The following is a 22,801-nucleotide window of genomic DNA, read 5'->3' on the forward strand; positions in this document are numbered from 1 at the left end:
GATTATAGTAAATGGCAGTAGATTATAGTATATGGCAGTAGATTATAGTAAATGGCATTAGATTATAGTAGATGGCAGTAGATTATAGTACATGGCAGTAGATGGCAGTAGATTATAGTAAATGGCAGTAGATTATAGTACATGGCAGTAGATGGCAGTAGATTATAGTACATGGGAGTAGATGGGAGTAGATTATAGTACATGGGAGTAGTTGGCAGTAGATTATAGTAGATGGCAGTAGATTATAGTACATGGCAGTAGATGGCAGTAGATTATAGTACATGGGAGTAGATGGCAGTAGATTATAATACATGGCAGTAGATGGCAGTAGATTATAGTAAATGGCAGTAGATTATAGTACAAGAGAGTAGATGGCAGTAGATTATAGTACATGGCAGTAGATGACAGTAGATTATAGTACATGGCAGTAGATGGCAGTAGATTATAGTACATGGCAGTAGATGACAGTAGATTATAGTACATGGCAGTAGATGGCAGTAGATTATAGTACATGGCAGTAGATGGCAGTAGATTATAGTACATGGGAGTAGATGGCAGTAGATTATAGTACATGGCAGTAGATGGCAGTAGATTATAGTAAATGGCAGTAGATTATAGTACATGGGAGTAGATGGCAGTAAATTATAGTACATGGCAGTAGATTTATAGTAAATGGCAGTAGATTATAGTACATGGGAGTAGATGGCAGTAGATTATAGTACATGGGAGTAGATGGCAGTAGATGGCAGTAGATTATAGTACATGGCAGTAGATGGCAGTAGATTATAGTAAATGGCAGTAGATTATAGTACATGAGAGTAGATGGCAGTAGATTATAGTACATGGCAGTAGATGGCAGTAGATTATAGTACATGGAAATAGACAGCAGTAGATTATAGTACATGGCAGTAGATGGCAGTAGATTATAGTACATGGCAGTAGATGGCAGTAGATTATAGTAAATGGCAGTAGATTATAGTACATGGGAGTAGATGGCAGTAGATTATAGTACATGGCAGTAGATGGCAGTAGATTATAGTACATGGAAGTAGATGGCAGTAGATTATAGTACATGGGAGTAGACAGCAGTAGATTATAGTACATGGCAGTAGATGGCAGTAGATTATAGTACATGGCAGTAGATGGCAGTAGATTATAGTAAATGGCAGTAGATTATAGTACATGGGAGTAGATGGCAGTAGATTATAGTACATGGCAGTAGATGGCAGTAGATTATAGTACATGGCAGTAGATGACAGTAGATTATAGTACATGGTAGTAGATGGCAGTAGATTATAGTACATGGGAGTAGATGGCAGTAGATTATAGTACATGGCAGTAGATGGCAGTAGATTATAGTACATGGCAGTAGATGACAGTAGATTATAGTACATGGCAGTAGATGGCAGTAGATTATAGTACATGGGAGTAGATGGCAGTAGATTACAGTACATGGCAGTAGATGGCAGTAGATTATAGTACATGGCAGTAGATTTCATTAGGTATCTTGAATTAAATAACTTGGGAGCAGTTCCACCAGTCTGTAGACCTCAGACTAAACATTTATGGGGAGTGAAGAATAAGGAGCTCGTAGGGTTAATCTGTATGTGTTCATAAATTATTGTATACATCATGTCTGCAGGATGGAGATACAAGGTGACCATACAAAGCAGCGGAGCCGCATACACATTGGGATCTATCAGTGTTACTTTGTATAACTCTTCCGATTATTTCACCAGCCACAAAATATACAGGTGATTAAATAACCAAAGAACAGTACAATTTCTCTGTACATTAATTGTAGCTCTCAATATCTGCTCTTATTCTGTATATGTATATATATATATATATATATGTATATATATATATATATATATATATATATATATATATACACTGCACAGATACACTGCACAGTACCACTTCTCCTGTCTTGTATATATGGACACTGCACAGTACCACTTCTCCTGTCCTGTATATATGGATGCTGCACAGTACCACTTCTCCTGTCCTGTATATATATACACTGCACAGTACCACTTCTCCTGTCCTGTATATATGGACACTGCACAGTACCACTTCCCCTGTTCTGTATACTGGCTGTAACTCTCAGGTGGACACAATCAGTGGGTGTCTCGTTAGAGTCAGTGCTGCTGCTGGGAGCGATCCAAGTGGTTCCAGGCTCCTGCTCCCTTCTGCCCTGGGAGGGAGCGGGTTTCTGGGATGCAGAGGGAAAGCAAGTCCCAGGCTTCTGGTTCCCGGAGTAGGCCGGCGGGGATGGAGGATGCACAGCGACCGGCCTGTTCGGAGGGGTAAGGAGACCTGGTGGGGGAAGCACCAATGTTTCTCCTGCCCCCCCTCTGGACCCTGACCTAAGCTGCGAGGCTTCAGGAGGATATATGGAGGTGAAGGGCTGGGGCGTGCGGAGGCCCCGGGAGCCTGTCAGCGACTACAGCTCCAGGATTGCCTATTATACACAGGCCTACAAGCAAAAAGGCAAATAACTGTTCAGGCTGCGTGCGGAGCTGAGATGCGCCCGAGTGCGGGCAAACACCTCGTCCGGGAGCAAGCAGGCAGAGGCTAATAAGGACATTACAAAGCTTAAGTCCGAAATAAACATCTTGGAGAGAAAAAGGATGGACATTCAGACACACAGCGGCCCCTTCCTGGAGAAGCTGCTGAACCAGGAGAGGTTTGAGGGGCAGAAGGGGCCAAGCCAGAGTGACCCCCCTGCTGAGGAAGATAGTGACCCCATTAATATCCAGGATCCATCGCAGGGGTCTCAGTGGGATTTGTCCTGGACAAGGACCACCGGCCTCAACATCAGGATCCAGGAGGAGCTCGGAGGAGGAGAGCAGTGACCCCGGGGGGAGACTCATGGCCATCATCAGGCAGATGGAGTCTCCAGTACACATGGAGCGCTTCACATTTGGAGAAGACCCTCTACCGGATGAGGGAGAGAGGAGGAGGAGGAGAAGGAATGACCAGAAGGGGGGTGAGTCGGTATCATTTTCCTATTTCCCCCTTTCCCCAGCTCCACCTAGTCAGGGCCCTGCGGTGGGTTCTGTGCAGGGGAAGAGCAGTGGGCAGAGTATGGAGGTCCCTATGGGAAAGTCATGTGACACTGTTTCAGCTTGTAGTAGCGGTAAGAGTGTCGGGGCGACTTCGGCTGTGAAGCCGGACATATCTGGTGAGGTCAGCAGCCCAGCGGGAGGCTGCTTTTCTTCGGCACCGGGACAGGGCAAGGCGGGCAGTGGTTAAGCTTTGGTCCCGGTGCCGGAGATGAGGAGCGAGGGCGGAGATAAGCGGCGCCACCAAGCGCTTGGTGGTAAAGTAGGCTCCGCAGTGGAGTCTGCGGCTGGAGTGGTGTCTGCTGTCGGGGTGTCACCTGCAGAGGCTTCTCGTGGGGGAACCTCATCTGCAGTAGGGGCAGGTGGCACCTTGGCAGGGATAATAAAACCGGCCAAGGCTGGTCTGGCAATGGCGACTGCTAAAGCAGTGGAGAACATTAAAGGGACTGTCCTCAAACCCATGGGGACTGGAGGGTCTATGGACAAAATAGCAACTGTTCCTGCAGCTAGACTGCTTTCTGTCCCAAAGGACTTTCCTGTGACCAGTGAGGCGGAGGGGGTTCCTGACCAGTCAGAGTCTATTATTGGGGCAGGGCAAGACTGGTCAGGAGCACCCGATGAAGCTGAGGTCACATGTGTACATAATGTAAATAATGTACCTATGGGGGGTCTGTCTGTGGGGTCTGGTCCTGGACTGAATGGAGGTGTGAATGGGGTAGAGGGAGTGAGGGAGGATGGGAATGATGATGACAGGATGCATGGAGGAGATGCGAGTGTGAGAGGGGGGGAGAGTATGGTTTCTGTAGAGAGGGATGTTGTTCCACCTGAACCCTCATGGGAATCCTGCACCTTCTGGTCCTGGGCATAGTGACCTTCAGAGACGCTTTCTGGAGGCCTTGCAGAGGGGGGATAAATCTATCACTATAGAGGGTAGAGAGGTAGAACTGTCCATTTGGATAGAGAGGCACGGCCTTGGGGCCTTCCGAGAGCAAAGGAGAGGAGAGGAGTCATGGTCACTCCCCACAGCCGGGTCTGGGGTCACCAGGAGGAATGTGGTCCATCTTAGGTGGAGGGGCAGTGATACCTGTCCAAACAGGACAAAAGTAGTTGAGCTCCTCCTCAAGATGGATTTCAGGGTGGGTGACATTTTTGCCCTGATACATCCTCATGGTACCCCATTTTTCGATGTCAGCTTCGTCCGGGCTGAAGGGCTCGAGCTCTTTTGGTCTCGGTACGAGCTGGCAAAGATAGCACCCGAGTGGCGAGACTTTGCTGTCCAGGCAATTTCTCGCCAGAATAACATCAAGAAAGTGACGGTATTAACGTGTAACAAATCTCTTTCTTGCATAGACATCATGACCTGGATTGGGCGTTATGGAGAGGTGGTCAGCATTCCCCAGAAGAACAGGGATGAATTCGGTATCTGGTCAGGGGCCTGGACCTTCATGGTCAAGTTGAAGGTTTCGGGTAATTCTCTCACCCACATTCCCTCCTGCACTTTTCTGGGGAGGGACAGGATCCTGGTTTTCTACCAGGGACAACCGAAGGTCTGCCATAGGTGCAGTGACCCGACACACTTCCACGCACAATGTGGGGTCCAGAAGTGCGCATTGTGTGGAGGGTTAGGACATCTCGCCGCAACCTGTGGGGACATTCGCTGTCACCTGTGTGGTGACCTTGGTCACCCCTTCAGCCGCTGTCCGGTCTCTTTTGCCAATGCGGTGGAATCTCCAGCTGGGGTTAGCAGAGATGCTGACACCACTGGGGAGGGTACCAGCGGAGGCAGTGAGACTACTGGTCCAAGAAAGAAAAGAATGACACCTTCTAGGCTGAGGCGTTTGGAGGCACGCCAAAGGGAAAGGGAAGGGACTCCTCAGGTGGCAGCTGAGGGGGCTTTACCTGACCCTGAGATGGTGGATTCTGCTCAGTATCTCTGAGCAATGGTGGGCTGCAGGAGGAGGCCAGGAGACTGGATAGAGAGGAGGAGGAGGAGAAGGATAAGAGGGCCATCATTGCTACCTCCTCTCCAGGAGAGAGTATGAATGAGGAGAGCAAAGAGTGGCTAAAGAATAAGAGAAAATTGGGTGCCAGAAAAAAGAGGAGGAAGAGGAGCAAGGAGAAGGAGTCCCCTTCTTTGGAGTGGGATCATTCAGTCCCCCTCACCCTTGTCCAGGTACCAGCGGAAGGATCTACCGCCTCCCCTCTGGTAGATAGCCCTAACCGGTACCAAGTCCTCAGGGATAACATCTCTTCCTCTGATGAGGAGGCTGGGGACGAGGTGCCGGTGTCTGAAGTGAGGCCTTCTGGGAGCGTCAAGTCCTCCTCTCTGGTAAAGGGGAGGGAGGCTGTCCCAGGACCAGGTGGGGTGCAGGAGGTGACCTCTGGAAAAGAGGGAAACTCTGTAAATTCTGTAAATATGGATATGTCTCTGTGCTTGAAAAGGGGTAAAGTGGGTAATTCTGATGATGACACTAAGGAAAAGGGAGGAGGAGGGAAGAAGAGGGCTGTCAAGCTTGATCACACATGATGGCGGCACCCTCCCCGTTGACGCTGGCGAGTATTAATGTTGCCAGCATAAAGTCAGATTGCGGCAAGATTTGCGGCCTTTGATTTTCTCGGCCGAATTGAGGCCAACATTTTATTTTTGCAGGAGACCAGGTTGACAGATCTAACCGATATCCATAAGGCGAAGCGTGAGTGGCGCCATGGGCCCTCTCACTGGTCTCTTGCGGCCCAGCCGTATAGCGGGGTGGCGGTTCTTTTTAAAACCGCTCAGGTAGAATGCAGACGTGTAATCAAGCTAGAAATGGGGAGATGTCTGGTATTAGACGTCCTCATGAAGGGACAAGAGCTCTGCCTTATAAACATCTATGGTCCACAGACTAGGTGGGACCGGAAAAGTCTCTTTATGAGGATTAAGCCCCTACTTTTTACTAGCCGGCAGGTAATCTTTGGAGGAGACTTTAATACTGTTACAAGGTCTCTTGATAGGGGAGGCTCCAGGGATCGGCTAGATTACGATAGCGTCGCCTTGAATAGAATAGCTAGTGAGTCTCGCCTGTTGGATGTCCACATCCGGCACAACCCAGGTCACAGCGGGTTCACTTACTTTAGAGGTAGAGAGATTAGGTCTAGGATTTTTAAGGAGGATTCTGTCTCTTCACCTTTACAGGTTGTTGAGGTGGAGTTCTCCGACCACTGTTTGATTATGTTTTCTTTGAATGTTTCAGAGACCCCCAGGATGGGAAGGGGATTGTGGAAGCTGAATTCGTCCCTCCTGGAAGGAGATAAGACAATCCTTTGAAGAGTTTCTGCACAGCCAGGTACCATTACTGGACTTATGCAACACTAAGTCAGAGTGGTGGGAGATGTTCAAAAAACGGGCTGCGAGATTCTTCCGCCAGACTGCGAACCTTAGAAGTCTGAATAGGGATCGCCTCTATCAGGAACTAAGGAGGAAACTCAAGGTTCTCGTCTCGACTGGAGGTGACCGAGAGGAAATCTCCAGAGTGAAATCTTTGCTAAAGAAGTGCCAGTATGATAGACACGCATCTTTGGTTTTTGAAAGGGATTTTGGGAAGTACCGCTCGCCCGACCCTTTCCGGAGCTGTAAGATGTCAGTGGATTGTAAGATCGTGACCGGCCTGATCGATAGTACAGGATCTCTGAACAAGTCCAGATCGGGGATCTGGAGGTCGTCAGAGCCTTTTACTCGCACCTCTTGGGGAAGAGGGATCTAGATTGAGGCAAGATGGCGGCTTTCCTGGCTGATGCCATTCCCCAGTCAGGAGTAGACCCCTCTCTTAGTGTTTTGACAGAGAAGATCAGAGAAGAGGAAGTGAAGCTGGCGATTGAGAGGCTTGCCCTCAAAAAGTCGACAGGGCCGAATGGCTTAACATCCGAGTTTTATAAAACCTTTAAGGACATCTTGGTTCCCCTCTTGATCCTGGCAAAAGTGCTCTTCAACAGGTTGGTGAAATTTGCCCCCCAGCACTGCTCTGTTCCCGGTCGTAGCACTTTTAGTGCGGTGCATGGTGTCGGCGAGGCCGTGGAGCAGGGTCGGGCTGGTCACTGGAAGGGGTTTCTGCTGTCCTTGGACCAAGCAAAGAATTTTGATTGAGTTGATCACGAGTATCTCTGGTCCACTCTTTTGAAATACGGTCTGCCGGGGGGGTTTGTTGATTGGCTGAGAACATTGTACGCAGGGGCTGAGACTTTTCCATTGGTAAACATTTGGGTGGGCCGCCCTTTTGGGGTGGAGTCTGGTGTGCGTCAAGGCTGTCCGTTAAGCCCTTTGCTTTATGTGTTTGCGATCGACCCCTTCATTTGAAGGCTAGATCGCGGACCATTGGCGGGGGTGAGAATGGACCTGGTGGTGCCGGATTCGGCCATAAAGGTAGTGGCATATGCTGATGACGTCTCCATTCTTGTCTCTTCGCAAAGGGAGGTGGAATGGGTGATGTCGGAGGTGGATTGCTACTCGGAGGCATCCGGGTCTAAGATCAACCGGAAAAAGTGCAAAAGTCTTTGGTTGGGAGGTGGAGACCTTGAGTTCTGTCTCCCAAACACCCTCCCTGTGCCCCAGGAATCTGCAAAAATTCTGGGCATCGAATTTGGTCCCGGGGATTACCCCACACGAAATTGGGAAAGCAGACTGGAAGATGTCTCCAAAAGAGTGGAACAATGGAAAGGTTGGTCTTTGACCTTTAGGGAAAGGGTCTTCTTGATCAGGTCCTACTTGCTCCCGTTGTTAATCTATCTGGGCAGTGTCAGCCTTTTGCCAGAACCTCTGGAGCCGGGTCTACAGTCTGTTCTTCCTAATGTTGTGGGGGAATAGACTGAACCTAGTTAATAGGGAGGTGACTTACCGAACGAGGAGACTAGGCGGGTTGGGTATGGTCAACCCGGTGGTATTCCTAATGAATTCCTTTTTAAAGACCAATATATCAAACCTCTGGACAGAGAGGGCTCCTCCGTGGGTAGTCTCTTGCAGGAGATGGTTTCAGCCTTTCTTCCAGGAATGGGAGAGAGGCGGTCAAGTGAAGGATCTTGGCACGTCACACGGGCATCTCCCGACTTATGTTGCACTGGTTCTGAATGTTATCAGGAGGTGGGGGCTGGGGATGTGGGAGGTAAGAACTCTGCCGAGGAAAATCCTCGATAACAGGGTCTTGCTGAGCCATTTCCAGAAACCACTGGCCCTCAAGGATTGCCCAGGTCGGGATCAAGGGATTGGGTTGTTTCTATTAAATTCCCCTAAGATCCCCTTGAAGTATTGGGACTTGACCTGGCGAGGCTTCCATGGTAAGCTATATGTCAGGGGCAATCTGAAGTACAGGAACTCCGGTGAAAAGGGTTGTCCCCGTGAGGAGTATGGGGGTGTGCTGGAGGACATGGACCACTTCCTGCTTCAGTGCCCTTTTAATTTAGAGGTATATCAAAGGGTGGGAGCTTCCATCGGCTGGCCGCGGCTGGCTGCCCTTTCCTATGCTGAGTGGGTTTATGCGGCCTTCAAAGATCTGGGTGTCCGGGACCGGTGCACTTCATTTATAGTCAGCGCAGTGGTCAGGTATCACACGTGGCAAGCGAGGTGCTAAGTGTCGACGAGACAGAAAATCCTCCCCGTGGACGAGGTTTGTAGGAACACGCTCGGTGACCTGGTGAAGGTTCGTTCATTGGAGTATGAAAAGTTTGGTGCATTTAGTGCCTCTACCCTGTGGAGGGGGTTCTCCTTTAAGGTGCCCTAACCTAGCAATCTCCTCCCTGGTGATGGGCTGAAGCTGTCACCAGACATTTTTGTTTTGATAAAGACGAAAAGATGTAGGCGGCTACAGACATCGAACCGGAGCCCTGAGGGGTTGTGTTATGGTGTAGGGACTGTATATATGTGTAGGAGTTGTATATATGTTTAGGGACTGTACATATATAATGAATAAGGTTATATTATTTGATGTATATTTTTGTGTATAATTATGTGTAGGTTATAGGAAAGGTGGGGGATATTTATAAGTAAATTCTTATTTTTTTTTGTGTGTTTATTATTTAGTGTATGGATATGTATTTGTATATATGTATATGTATATTATTGATTAGTGTTTTTGAATATATATATATATATATATATATATATATATATATGTATATTGTATATTATATAAAAAAAATTGTATAGGTACGTGTGGTGTATAAAGTTATAAAGAATGTGGTGTACATAGTTATATAGGTATGTGATATATATAGTTATATAGGTTGGCGGTGTGTATATAGGTATGTGGTGTGTGTGTGTATATAGGTATGTAGTGTGTATATAGGTATGGAGTGTGTGTTGTCCTGGACCAGAAGGGATTTTTGTTTGTGTTTGTGATATTATTTGTTATGCATTAGGTTTAGCTTATGTTTGATTATCATTGTTATGGTTGTTATGTTTGGTTTATGTTTTGTATTTCTTTTTATATAAAATAAAAAAGTTCCTCAGTATCTGCATTTATTCTATATCTATATCTATATATATATATATATATATATATATATATATATATATATATATACACTGCACAGTACCACTTCTCTTCTCTATACTGAATGTGTATTATTTTCTTGCAGTGGATCTGTAGTTGGCGGTAGGTCGTTCTCCTCGCTCATTGACGGTCTCTTCCCTCCTCCTATTGTCCGGTTGACGTTTTCCTGGAATAACTTTTTCCCCTTATTTAGTCCCTCCTTGTGGGCGGAGTCTGTGACGGTGATTTACGGGAATAATGGAGCTGAGTATGTATCCTGATCTCTGTGATTTCTTATTCTTCACTAGAATCCTTATTGGTCACTTGATCTGAGATACGTCAGATATTGAATCATATGGATCCTATAGATACATTGTAGAGATTCGAGAAGATACTAAGGCTGGGTTCACACTATGTTTTGAAGATACGGGAACCGGATCCGGCTGGGGGGAGTGAACATCAGGCTGGTCGGCTCATTGACATGAATGAGATACGGGCCGGGTCCGTGGCCCAGTTTTCACCCCCCACAGCCGGATCCGGTTCCCATATCTTCAAAACGTAGTGTGAACCCAGCCTAAACTAATACCTGGACTGAGGAGAAAACTTATCAGGAAAGGATAAAGGACCTGAACATGTATAGAAGCAAGAGACGATGAAGACAGAAACGTTATATACATAAAGGGGAACAACACAGTAAAGGAGGAGATTTATGTAGGAGAAAAACAGCCACAAGAGGACGTAGTGTTATATATAGAGGACATAGTGTCATATATAGAGGACATAGTGTCATATCTATATATATAATAGGGATAGGCATATGGCTATCCTTCATATAAGCTAGAGATAGGAACTATTCATAGTACTCAGGCTCCTGGACAGAGGGGACCGATGCAGTTTTGCTGCACATCATCCAAAAATCATAGAGAGAACACGGGATCAATAAGCACCAGGTCATCCTGTAATGTCTACTGTGGTTAGGGAAGGGAGCTCCATGTTAGGGAGACCATACAGAGTGACCCCAAAATATTCTGTAGTTATATAGTGCGGCCTCCATTGGACCATCCAGAAGATGTAGATATTCCCTCTACTGATGTGTTATTCCTGCTCCTGTATGTTCTGGACATGAGGATCACTGATCCCTATGTGTATAATTCCCCAATGATCATGTGATCTGCTCCCCTCCCCCTCCTGTAGATAGAGATATAGCCATATATAATGTGACATATATATCTCATTTTCTTATCAGGTACAAGTTCTGTAGTGATGGGACCACAAGAGAAAACAACCCCCAGACACTGACCCCATGTCCATAACCCACCCACATGTCAGAGAGGTGGGCACCGCCAATAAAGTCACAGAATAGGAACTCATCTGTCTCCTGTCATGTTTCTTAAACTTTGATGTCTCATAAAAACTTTATCTGTACCCTAAAAGTTCCACACAAGGGAACAAAACACATCCACAGTCACATCCAATGACTCCCAGGGGACGTCTTCTCTGATTGAAGTCTATCACTTTTTCCCATTTTTCTTCATCTGGCCTAGACCGCCATAAAGAAGACTTCTGTGTTTCTCTATTCAGGCAGCTTCCCTACTTAGTCCCCACTCTCTACAATACTAATTATAGTGTCAGATGGTAAGAATGAAAGTGCTTCCCTTAGAGCCACCACACAGTATTGGTTTCCACTTACTTCCCTGATACAGTAGGGGTCTATTCACACAGCAGAATTTCCTCAAATTAAAGCCCATAGACTTCTATGGGATTCTGCAATCACAGTACACAAAACTCAAGGTTAAATGGGTACTCTGACCATGAGACATCTTATCCCCTATCCGGGCGGGAGGTGACGTCACACGGGGGCAGAGTCATGACGTCACGTGATCGCCACCCGGCTGTTTGTGAGCTGGCACCGCGGTGTGCAGCTCAAACAGGTGGGTGGTGTTTTTTACAGCAGTGATTCACCTCAAGCCCAAATCCAGCATAGAACCACTGATGGGTAAGGGAGTGAGATTGAGAGAGAGTGACATTTTGGGTTTAGTACACAGCGACTGTGTGCTGCAGCACTGGTGTGTACAACAACTGAAAAGCTAATAGTAGCCAGCCAGTTAGGGTGAGCAGAGCACTAAATGCATATTGTCCTCTATTAAGTGTAACTTGTGCGTACATCTCAGTGGTGTACCATTTTGTTCCTGTTAAAGTCTTAAGGGCCTAGATTCTGTGAAAGGCCAGCCAAAATTACACACTGCTGGTGTTGTAGACAAATACTGTTTTAAGCGTACTGCAGCACTTTGTCCTCCCCTCATGAGTGCATACCACATACTTACATCTAAGTGGTGTAATATTTTGTTCCTGTTAAAGTCTTAAGGACATAGACTCCGTGAAAGGTTAGCCAAAAGTACCCACTTGCTGGTGTTGTAGACTAATACTGCTTTAAGCTTAGTGGAGTGTATATTGTCCTCCCTCATATACGCACTAATTATGTCAGGCAGAGAAGTGCCAGGACGTGCACAGAGGAGTGGCAGAGGCGTAAATTCATCAGGCACAGGTCGCAGCAGACTAGGGGTGAGTGGCAGCAGGAGTGGCAGCGAGAGGCCTGATCTCCCAGTAACAGCTAGCGGTCGTGTCTCGACCAGCAACCAATTGGTTAACACGGTCATTCACTTCATCACAAGTGACATCTGATACCCACAGTCAACAGTCGGTGGGTTCCTCAGACACAGCCCTCAGTTGGCATGGCCCAGGAGCAGTCCCTGTCCTCCCATTGCCTCTTTCCTATGCTGTTTCCTCCCCTACAGAAGTATCTTATGCTGTGGGTTCAGCTCCACTATTTACTGAGGACGATCTAATAGAGGACAGTCAGCAGCTACTGCCCAGCCAAGAAGTAAAGGAGACATCCACCGATTCCTACACTAGGCGGCCAAGTAGTGATGAGGAGAGTGACGTGGGAGGCGGTGTTGCGAGCGTTCAGGGTCCTGAAGCAGACACTGTTGAGGAACCTGAGGAGGACATCAGTGACATGCAGACACAACTCGATGATGATGAAGCCGATCACACTTCGGAGCCGGGTTCAGAAGGAGCTTCATCATCATCAATAGAAGAGAGTTGCAGGTTGCCTGTGAGGCAGCAGCTGAGCCAGCAAGGTGGTAGCATGGTTGGCAGTCAGCGTGGTGGCAGAAGTGGAAAGTCTGGAGCCAAACGTGCCCGGGGTAGACCACCTGCTTCGCGGGAGCCTACCTTCCCGGGAGGTAGTGGAACAGGGGTTCCTGGAGTCAGCGGCAGTAGCGGTCAATCAATGCAGACTGTTGGTGGGAAAATCAGCTACTCGGCCGTGTAAGCAAAAAATTCACAGTTAAATCCACTTGGGGGAAAACTAAATAGTACCAGAAAGTGCAATAGTTCACAGAGGGGTACACACTTTAAAATATAACTTTTAATCAGACACGTCTAAAACAAAACAATAGCACAGGCCCCACAACAAAAAGCCAGTGGTTCGGGATGACACCAGATCTAACAGTATAGACCGCACACCGGTGGAGGTGTGTCTGTGGAGGGGATAATGGGGGGAGCAGTGGTGCATGGAGTGCATATATCACCCTACAATGCCCTATCGGGGAGATGAGCCAGGACACCGATCGGCTGAGTGCGCTACCCACCATTGTGGGAGTGCACCTGGGGATACCGCCACTGCGGCAACCCGTGGTAACCGCGAGTAACCATCTGCTGGCATTCATCTGCCAGTAGACAACTGACATTATCAGCACCGTTATTGCCTAAACTGGATAGGTGCTTAATAGTTAGATATACTCATGGCATTTCCTAAATTGTAAATACTTTTGTGAATTCTATTTGGTGATAGCCCTTACTTTGATTACTTTTCACATTATTGTAACTGTAAATTGGGATATTGATTTTTTGCAAGTTGCCTGGTTAACCCCTGAGGAACCCACCGATGTGGTAGAAACGCGTCGGGTATACCAGAGCAAGGGCATGTTATATATTGCCAGGGATTTATAGGGCGCAGTCCAAGGGATATATCGGGGCAGGGGTCGCTCTTTTTAGGGCGAGTGCCCCGACAGTCCCTGTGGGAGCAGGGGTAGTCGACACTACATCTCCCCGATAGGGCATTGTAGGGTGATATATGCACTCCATGCACCACTGCTCCCCCCATTATCCCCTCCACAGACACACCTCCACCGGTGTGCGGTCTATACTGTTAGATCTGGTGTCATCCCGAACCACTGGCTTTTTGTTGTGGGGCCTGTGCTATTGTTTTGTTTTAGATGTGTCTGATTAAAAGTTATATTTTAAAGTGTGTACCCCTCTGTGAACTACTCGGCGGTGTAGCAGTTTTTCATCAGGCATCCAGAGGATGTTAACCTGGCCACATGCAAGATGTGTCAGCAGAAGGGGAAGCTTGGTTAGGGTCCCAATTTTGACACCGCAGCCCTGCGTCAACATTGCAGCGTCACCATAAAGCGACCTGGGAGAACCGTGGCTCCGATGTAGTGGTCCAGCTTGCTGCATCACCCAGTGGCACGCCGCTCCCTGTTTCAGCCAGCCAATGCTCCACCACCTCAGACGAAGGGAGCTGTGTGTCATACCCTCCTTCTGTTGCTCCTGCTTCTCCCGCTTTTAGTCAGTCATTCCACCATCGGCGAAGCCATGTCCAAGAGACAACAGTATGAGCCCATTCATCCAACGGCGCAGAAGTTGAATGTGCTCCTGTCCAAGTTGCTGGTGCTGCAGTCCCTCCCTTTTCAAGTGGTGGACTCTGCACCTTTCAGAGAACTGATGGCTTGTGCCGAGCCGAGGTGGAGGGTCCCAAGCCGTAATTTCTTTGCGAAGAAGGCAGTACCAGCCCTGCACAATTTTGTGGAACAGAAGATGGGCCAGTCCTTGAGCCTGTCGGTGTATATCAAAGTGCACGGCGGCTCCAATGTGTGGAGCTGTAACTACAGTCAGGGACAATACATGTCCTTTACAGCCCACTCTGTAAATGCGGTTCAGCAACTTGGACAGGTCAAACCGCTTCCGCCTCCACGCTCTCAGGCCGTTGGTCCTGTGACAGTGTGCGACTCCGCCTCCTCATCCTCCGCCTCCACTGCATGGACAAGTCTCAGTGTCACTCTGTCATACCATGTGTGCAGGGCACAGCGGTGTCATGCTTTTCTTCACATGGTTTGCCTTGGCGAACAGAGTCACACAAGGGAGGAACTGCTATAAAAAACATTTGTAAAGAAATCAAATCATGGCTTACTCCACAAAAACTGGAAATGGGAACCATGGTGACTGACAACGGGAAGAACATCTTGTCTGCGCTGCGACAATGAAGCCTGAGACATGCGCCCTGCATGGAACACATGTTCAATCTGTTTGTCAAGCAGTTCCTGAAGTGTTCCCCCATGTGCAAAAAATCCTAACAATGGGAAGGAAACTATGCGTGCACTTCAGCTACTCAAACACCGCAAAGCACACCCTCCTTGAGCTGCAGCGTCAGAACTGTATCCCCCAACATAGTCTGACTTGCGACTTTTCCACACGTTGGAATTCCACCCTCCATATGTTGGACCAACTATACGAACAGAGAAAAGCCATCACCGATTTCTTGATGATCCAAGTGGATAGGGGGACTCCCCTGTGTAACTTCAATGTGAACCAGTGGCAGCTCATACGTGACACCTGCCATTTGCTCAGGCTCTTTGAGGAAGCCACATTATTAGTCAGTCGCACGGATTACTGGATGAATGACATCATTCCACTGCTTCATTTACTAGAACACGTGTTGGAAACAATGGCTGGTCAGGGCACTGGAGACGTTGCACCTACATCTCATGGCCACATGAGCCCTGTGGGGGCTGTACTGGAGGAGGAGGGTGAAGGGCACAGTGGAGCACAGTTCAGGTTTCACAAGAAGGGCGGTTTTTCTAGTCATCTGACAGGAGAGGAGGAGCATGATGAATTAGAGGAGATAGAGGGTTATGAGGAAGGCGAGATAGGGGACCTAGACACACCGTGGCAGTATGCAGTGGGGAGGGAGGCAGAGAGTCCCTCCGAGTCACTTGCACAAATGGCACGATGCATGCTCACTTGCTTGCATAGTGACCACTGAATTGTCACCATTCGGCAGCGGGATGACTTCTGTCTCTCCACCTTATTGGACCCTCGCTACTGGCACAAAATGGGTGCCTTTTTTACACCCACTGAGAGGGAGGACAAGCTGACCTACTACAGAGAGATCCGACGTAGTCAGTTGGCCGATGCCTATCTGCGCCATCATCCATCCACTCGCAGGTCTGACTCGGGGGGCCCTCTGTGCTCACCTTCACTGCCATGGCTGCTGGGGAGGGGGGGCAGGAGCAGTACCAGCTCAATCAGCAGCAGCCTGAGTCTACAGTCGCTGATGAGTACCTTTCTTCACTTGCATAGTGAAGCAACTCATCAGCAGCAGGTAGACATGGAGCAGGACCTGAACCAGCAGGTGATGGCATACCTTGACATGACCATGCCAAAACACCTTGAAGATCCGCTGGACTTCTGGGCAGCCAAACTTGACATGTGGCAGCAACTAGCATTTAATTTCATCCTACATTTTTTGGTAACATAAAAAGGTGTCATTACAAAGTCCAACTGATCTCACGAAAAACAACAAAACTCATTTATGTCTGTGGATTAAAAAATGAAAGGTTAATGGAATAAAAAATGAAAACACAAAAAGTGTCCTTAAGGGGTTAAACATCCTTGCATGGCACAGAGAGACCTGAAAAACAAGGAACCGGCTGTAAGCGAGTGAAGTCAAGGACGGTTTATTTATTACCTTCCTTATTGCTGTAAACACAACGCTCAGGAGCGGATCGGATCCAGGGAAAACTATATTAGAAAGATTTGCGCTATTTTCTGTGTTTTGGACCCAATCCTGGTTTTGTTAACCCCTTAAGGACATGCGTCATAAACGCAGTGAGTAAATAAAATTAAATGGCAGTTTCTGCTTAAGGGGTTAAAAAAGACCAAAATTCTGTGTGTGAAGCCAGCCTTAAAGCTAAAATAAATAAATAAAAAATAAATAAAATATGACAAATATATAAATACTATATAAATAAAATAAATAAAATATAATATAAATAAAAAATAATATAAATGTAAAAATATAAACATTAAGAAATAATAAAAGAATATGACCCAAGTGACAGCTTTCGGTCCAACCCCATTGAATAGGGTCACAATTTTTAAATAAACTTTTTTTTTTATTTCCCCTTAGTTTTACAAAAATAAAAATGCATTAAAATAAAACCCGATGTATCACAGAATAAAAAGGCACAACATTTTTTTGAACAGCCATTTGAAAATCAATGTGTCCGGTCAGAAAGAGGGTCCAGTAAGGGGCCCGAGCTCCCAAGAGGCCCAGGCCCCCACTGCACCCCCCTGTGGCAGTGCCAGCACAGAAGCAGAAGAACGCTGTATAAACAGTGATCTTCCGCTTCCAGGGCATAATTTCGCTAAGAGCTCATCTTACAAACAAGTCTATAGTGAAATGTGGAGCTTGGCTGATTTGCAGAGTGAAGAACCATTGGCTCCTCACCCTGTCAATCACTCTTGTGGCCAGCGGCAATATACAGGCCACTGCAAGAGGTCCGAGCATCCTTCCTATGCGCACTGTGCTCATTTTGCACCGGAGCACAAACCAGAGGAGAAGAGCGGCCAAGCTAAGCTGGAGCAAGGTCTACAGGTGGGTATGTTTTTTTTTTATCACTGTCTATCGGGGGCTACGATCAATACCTAAAGGGGCTACTATTACCACTACTTAAAGGGGCTACTATTACTACCTAAAGAAGGTTACTACTACCTGAAAGGGACTGCTATTACTAGCTGAACAGGCTACTAGGCTACTACTGCTACCTAAAGGGGACTGCTGCTATTACAACCTTAAGGGGGTCTGTTTCGACTTTGGCTACCTAAAGGGGCCTGCTGCTACTACTACCTAAAGGGGGCTGCTGCTAATAATACCTAAAAGGGGGCTGCTGCTATTTCTACCTAATGGGACTGCTGCTAATAGTATCTAAAGGGAGCTGCCGATATTACTACCTAATGGGACTGCTTCTAATAGTACCAAAGGGGAGCTGCTGCTGTTAATTCTACCTAAAGGGGGCTGCTGCTATTACTACCTAAAGGGGACTGTTACTGCTACTTCCTAAAGGAGGCAACTACTACTACTACTCAAAGGGAGCTACTACCACTACCTAAGGGGGTGCTGCTACTACTACCTAACGGGGAATGCTACTGATACTTCGTAAAGGAGGCAACTACTACTACTACTACTCAAAGGGAGCAACTACCACTACCTAAGGGGGTGCTACTACTACTACCTAATGGGGGCCTACCAACTCTTACCTACTTATCTACCCTTTCTATTATTACTTTTTGGAGCACTATAGGTGCAGGAAAAGTGCGCTGCCTAAAATGTTTGGCAAGTTCTTATGGAGACAAGCTGTGAAAGAAAGAAATTGGCATGACGGTCTGGGCCGGATGGAGAAGATAAAGGAAAGGGAACAACTCCAACTAGAGAAGACGTCACCCAATGTAACTGTATGTAATCACTTAAATGGTCTGCAGAGCCTGTGTAGAGCTGATATCTACCTCTATAAGGTCACTGTATGGGGAAAATAGTTCCTCCTTGTATACTGGCATTATTGGTAATATTGGTCTCAGTATACAGGAATTGGTCAGTAACAGTATGATGGCAATATGTATAATGATAATATTGCTCCTTGTATACTGGTATTATTGGTAATATTGGTCTCACTTTACAGGATTTTGTCAGTAACATTATAATGGTAATATGTGTGGTGATAATATTCCTCCTTGTATACTGGTATTATTGGTAATATTGGTCTCAGTATACAGGATTTTGTCAGTAACAGTATGATGGTAATATGTATGGTGATAATATTCCTCCTTGTATACTGGTATTATTGGTAATATTGGTCTCAGTATATAGTATTTGGTCAGTAACAGTATTGTGTTAATATGTATGGTGATAATATTCCTCCTTGTAAAATAATGTTATTGGTAATATTCATCTCAGTTTACAGGATTTGTTCAGTAACAGTATAATGGTAATATGTATGGTGATAATTTCCCTCCTTGTATAATGGAATTATTGGTAATATTGGTCACAGTATACAGGATTTGGTCAGTAACATTATGATGGTGATAATATTTCTCCTTGTATACTGGTATTATTGGTAATATTGGTCTCAGTATACAGGATTTGGTCAGTAATGATGGTAATGTGTATGGTGATAATATTCCTCCTTGTATACTGATATTATTAGTAATATTGGTATCAATATACAGGATTTGGTCAGTAACATTATGATGGTAATATGTATGGTGATAATATTTCCTCCTTGTATACTGGTATTATTGGTAATATTGGTCTCAATACTCAGTATACAAGATTTGGTCAGTAACATTATGATGGCAATATGTATGGTGATAACGGGGGGGGGGGGGCTTGGGGCCCCATGCCTTAAGCTTTCTAATGGCAGCCCTGACTAGGGATCAGATTATTTCCTATGGTTTCTGGCTGAATTGCACAGAATGAAGTTGGCAGGGATGTTGTGTCCTCTGTCTGGATGTATAGGTACAAACTCAGTAGTTTCCCTGTTCTCTAGAACATTATGATCTTTACGACTACAAGGATGTGTACATAGGATTACATCACACCTGGGCATTTCTTATAAGAAGCGAAGAACTCCATCTCCTCCAGTCACTGACACCGCAGGAGCTCAGCAGCTGAATCTGTAACAGGTTGGAAGATAGATAGATATGGATAGATATGGATAGATAGATAGATATGAGATAGATATGGGATGTATAGATAGATAGATAGATAGATAGATAGAAAGATAGATATGAGATAGATATGAGATAGATATGAGATAGATAGATACGAGATAGATAGATAGATATGAGATAGATAGATATGAGATAGATAGATATTAGAAAGATATGAGATAGATATGAGATAGATAGATAGATATGAGATAGATAGATAGATATGAGATAGATAGATAGATTGATAGATAGATATGAGATAGATAGATATAAATATATGAGATAGATAGATATGAGATAGATAGATAGATATGAGATAGATAGATAGATAGATAGATAGATAGATATGAGATAGATAGAAAGATATGAGATAGATAGATATGAGATAGATAGATATGAGATAGATAGATAGATATGAGATAGATAGATAGATATGAGATAGATAGATAGATAGATAGATATGAGATAGAAAGATAGAGAGATAGCTAGAAAGATATGAGATAGATAGATATGAGATAGATAGATAGATAGATATGAGATAGATATGAGATAGATAGATAGATAGATAGATAGATATGAGATAGATAGATAAATAGATAGATATGAGATATATAGATAGATAGATAGATAGATAGATAGATAGATAGATAGATATGAGATAGATAGATATGAGATAGATAGATATATAGATATGAGATAGATAGATAGATAGATAGATATGAGATAGATAGATAGATAGATAGAAAGATATGAGATAGATAGATATGAGAGATAGATAGATAGATAGATATGATATAGATAGATAGAAAGATATGAGATAGATAGATATGAGATAGATAGATATGAGATAGATAGATAGATGATAGAAAGATATGAGATAGATAGATAGATATGAGATAGATAGATATGAGATAGATAGGTAGATATGAGAGATAGATGACAGATAGATATGAGATAGATATATAAATAGATAGATATGAGATAGATAGATAGATAGATAGATATGAGATAGATATGAGATAGATAGATAGATATGAGATAGATAGATAGATAGATATAAAGATATGAGATAGATAGATAGAAAGATATGAGATAGATGGATAGAAAGATATGAGATAGATAGATATGAGATAGATGGATAGATAGATATATATGAGATAGATAGATATGAGATAGATAGATATGAGATAGATAGATAGATGATAGATAGATAGATACGAGATAGATAGATACGAGATAGATAGATATGAGATAGATAGATATGAGATAGATAGGTAGATATGAGATAGGTAGATATGAGAGATAGATGACAGATAGATATGAGATAGATATATAGATAAATAGATAGATATGAGATAGATAGATAGATATATAGAAAGATATGAGATAGATAGAAATGAGATAGATAGATAGATAGATAGATAGACAGGCTGACAGATAGATAGATAGATAGATAGATAGATAGACACATAGATGTGAGATAAATAGATAGATATGAGAGATAGATAGATAGATAGATAGATAGGCTGACAGATAGATATACATATAGATGTGAGATAAATAGATATATATGAGATAGATAGATAGACATGAGATAGATATGAAATAGATAGATAAATGTGAAATAGATAGGTAGATAAATAGATATGAGATAGATAGATACATATGAGATAAATAGATAGAAAGATTGAAATGAGATAGATAGATGGATATTATACTGTTATGTTTCTGCTATTATTATATATTTGCCATTATCTTTCTTGTCATCTTCAGGTTTCTATAAGTCTCAGCACATTCTCTGAGGAGGATCCGGGACGCTGTAGATAAAGGTATAATGCATATAAAGTGCCAATATTTATTTGTATGTTCCCATACCATGCAAAATTAGAACATCAAAGAAAAAACCAGGGTATTCAGGGACACAAATTTCAAACTTTATTGTTTTAGAAAAAAGGACATACATTTAAAAACATTTTAAAAAAGGGGAGTTACAGAATACCAAGATGGTCCTACAAATGCACAACCGGAGGTCCATAAAGCAACAGGTTAATCACCAAGAAATGTCTATATATACAAATGGCTATAAAGAGCCTACTTTATAATAGCAAAAGTGTCCCAGCTAATGGCTATGATAGCAGAAGTGTCCCAGCTAGTGGCTATATTTAGTGAGGTAACAGCCATATACATTTATACATATAGCAAGAGGATGTTAGTATCACCTTCTAAGGACACACCAGGACCTCCGTCACCCAACGTTTCGCAATTAAATGCTTCTTCTGGGGCGTAGTTTACTGTGGGTCTGCCGCCTATTTATACACCTGAATAGCCTATCATATGTGTCAACGTAGTATTGCCTCACCTCCGGGTATGCGTCATCTCTGTTTCCTTATTTCGTGCCGTGTCACATGACCCGTTGTGTCATGTGACTGCATATCGCGAGGTCTAAGGGTCACGGGATTCATTATACCATCGTGAGATCCTACCATCGCGAGATCCTATCAACATGTAGTATCCCACTGCCTAAGCCGAGGACATGTCAGGTGACCATTCTGGTCACATGACACATCATAAATTAAAACATAATACGGGGAACTAAATCCCAAAACACGGAGACCTCATAAATGATGATCTCCCTCTATATATTGGAGACTCTGATAGAGTGCTACCTACAGGTAAAAAAAGTGAAAGTTTAAGAGTAGAAAAGTGCAATAGTTGTCGAAACGTTGGGTGACGGAGGTCCTGGTGTGTCCTTAGAAGGTGATACTAACATCCTCTTGCTATATGTATAAATGTATATGGCTGTTACCTCACTAAATATAGCCACTAGCTGGGACACTTCTGCTATCATAGCCATTAGCTGGGACACTTTTGCTATTATAAAGTAGGCTCTTTATAGCCATTTGTATATATAGACATTTCTTGGTGATTAACCTGTTGCTTTATGGACCTCCGGTTGTGCATTTGTAGGACCATCTTGGTATTCTGTAACTCCCCTTTTTTAAAATGTTTTTAAATGTATGTCCTTTTTTCTAAAACAATAAAGTTTGAAATTTGTGTCCCTGAATACCCTGGTTTTTTCTTTGATGTTCAGATAAAGGTATAATACGGATCACAGAGAGGTTCCCGGTCAATGATGATGGGAGTTGTAGTAGCTCATATACAGCTGTGATCTCTTGTCCGGTCACATCCCTGATGTCTCTCTTCTCCTAATTCTTTACTTACATAGTTGTGACAAAAGACCCTTAAGAAGCCCATATGGCCTTTCAGGAGAACCTCAGGGTGTAACCACACATTTTTTCCCTTCCAGATGGTGTTGGCAGTTTTGATGTTCTTCTCTATGGTTGTATTTACTCAAGGTAAGAAATCTGATGGATTCTGGGAGATTCTTACTACTGTACG

The 22,801-nt window shown here is 44.5% G+C and overlaps 2 protein-coding genes across 6 annotated transcripts in view; both read left to right on the forward strand.

Annotated features, from left to right (window-relative positions):
- The window catches only part of LOC130283082 (pancreatic lipase-related protein 2-like), an 83,423-nt gene extending 71,240 nt beyond the window's left edge, over window positions 1-12,183 (forward strand). The window contains exons 10-12 of the mRNA XM_056532272.1: window positions 1,643-1,754; window positions 9,675-9,836; window positions 10,815-12,183. Coding sequence (XP_056388247.1) covers window positions 1,643-1,754; window positions 9,675-9,836; window positions 10,815-10,881 — 341 coding nt within the window. The 3' untranslated portion in view covers window positions 10,882-12,183. The remainder of the gene's footprint in view (window positions 1-1,642; window positions 1,755-9,674; window positions 9,837-10,814) is intronic.
- Window positions 1-22,801, forward strand: part of LOC130281948 (pancreatic lipase-related protein 2-like) — a 100,905-nt gene that overhangs the window by 1,889 nt on the left and 76,215 nt on the right. For 3 of the 5 annotated variants that reach the window (XM_056529742.1, XM_056529738.1, XM_056529739.1), the window contains exons 2-4: window positions 19,240-19,375; window positions 21,176-21,231; window positions 22,710-22,758. In XM_056529742.1, the coding sequence (XP_056385717.1) occupies window positions 22,710-22,758 (49 nt within the window). In that variant the 5' untranslated portion in view covers window positions 19,240-19,375; window positions 21,176-21,231. Of the gene's footprint in view, window positions 1-16,712; window positions 18,149-19,239; window positions 19,376-21,175; window positions 21,232-22,628; window positions 22,759-22,801 lie in introns of those variants that run through there. The other 2 variants (XM_056529740.1, XM_056529741.1) reach the window with 2 other exon arrangements.

This window comes from Hyla sarda, chromosome 7 (assembly GCF_029499605.1).
Source record: "Hyla sarda isolate aHylSar1 chromosome 7, aHylSar1.hap1, whole genome shotgun sequence".
Classification (NCBI taxonomy): Eukaryota; Metazoa; Chordata; class Amphibia; order Anura; family Hylidae; genus Hyla; species Hyla sarda.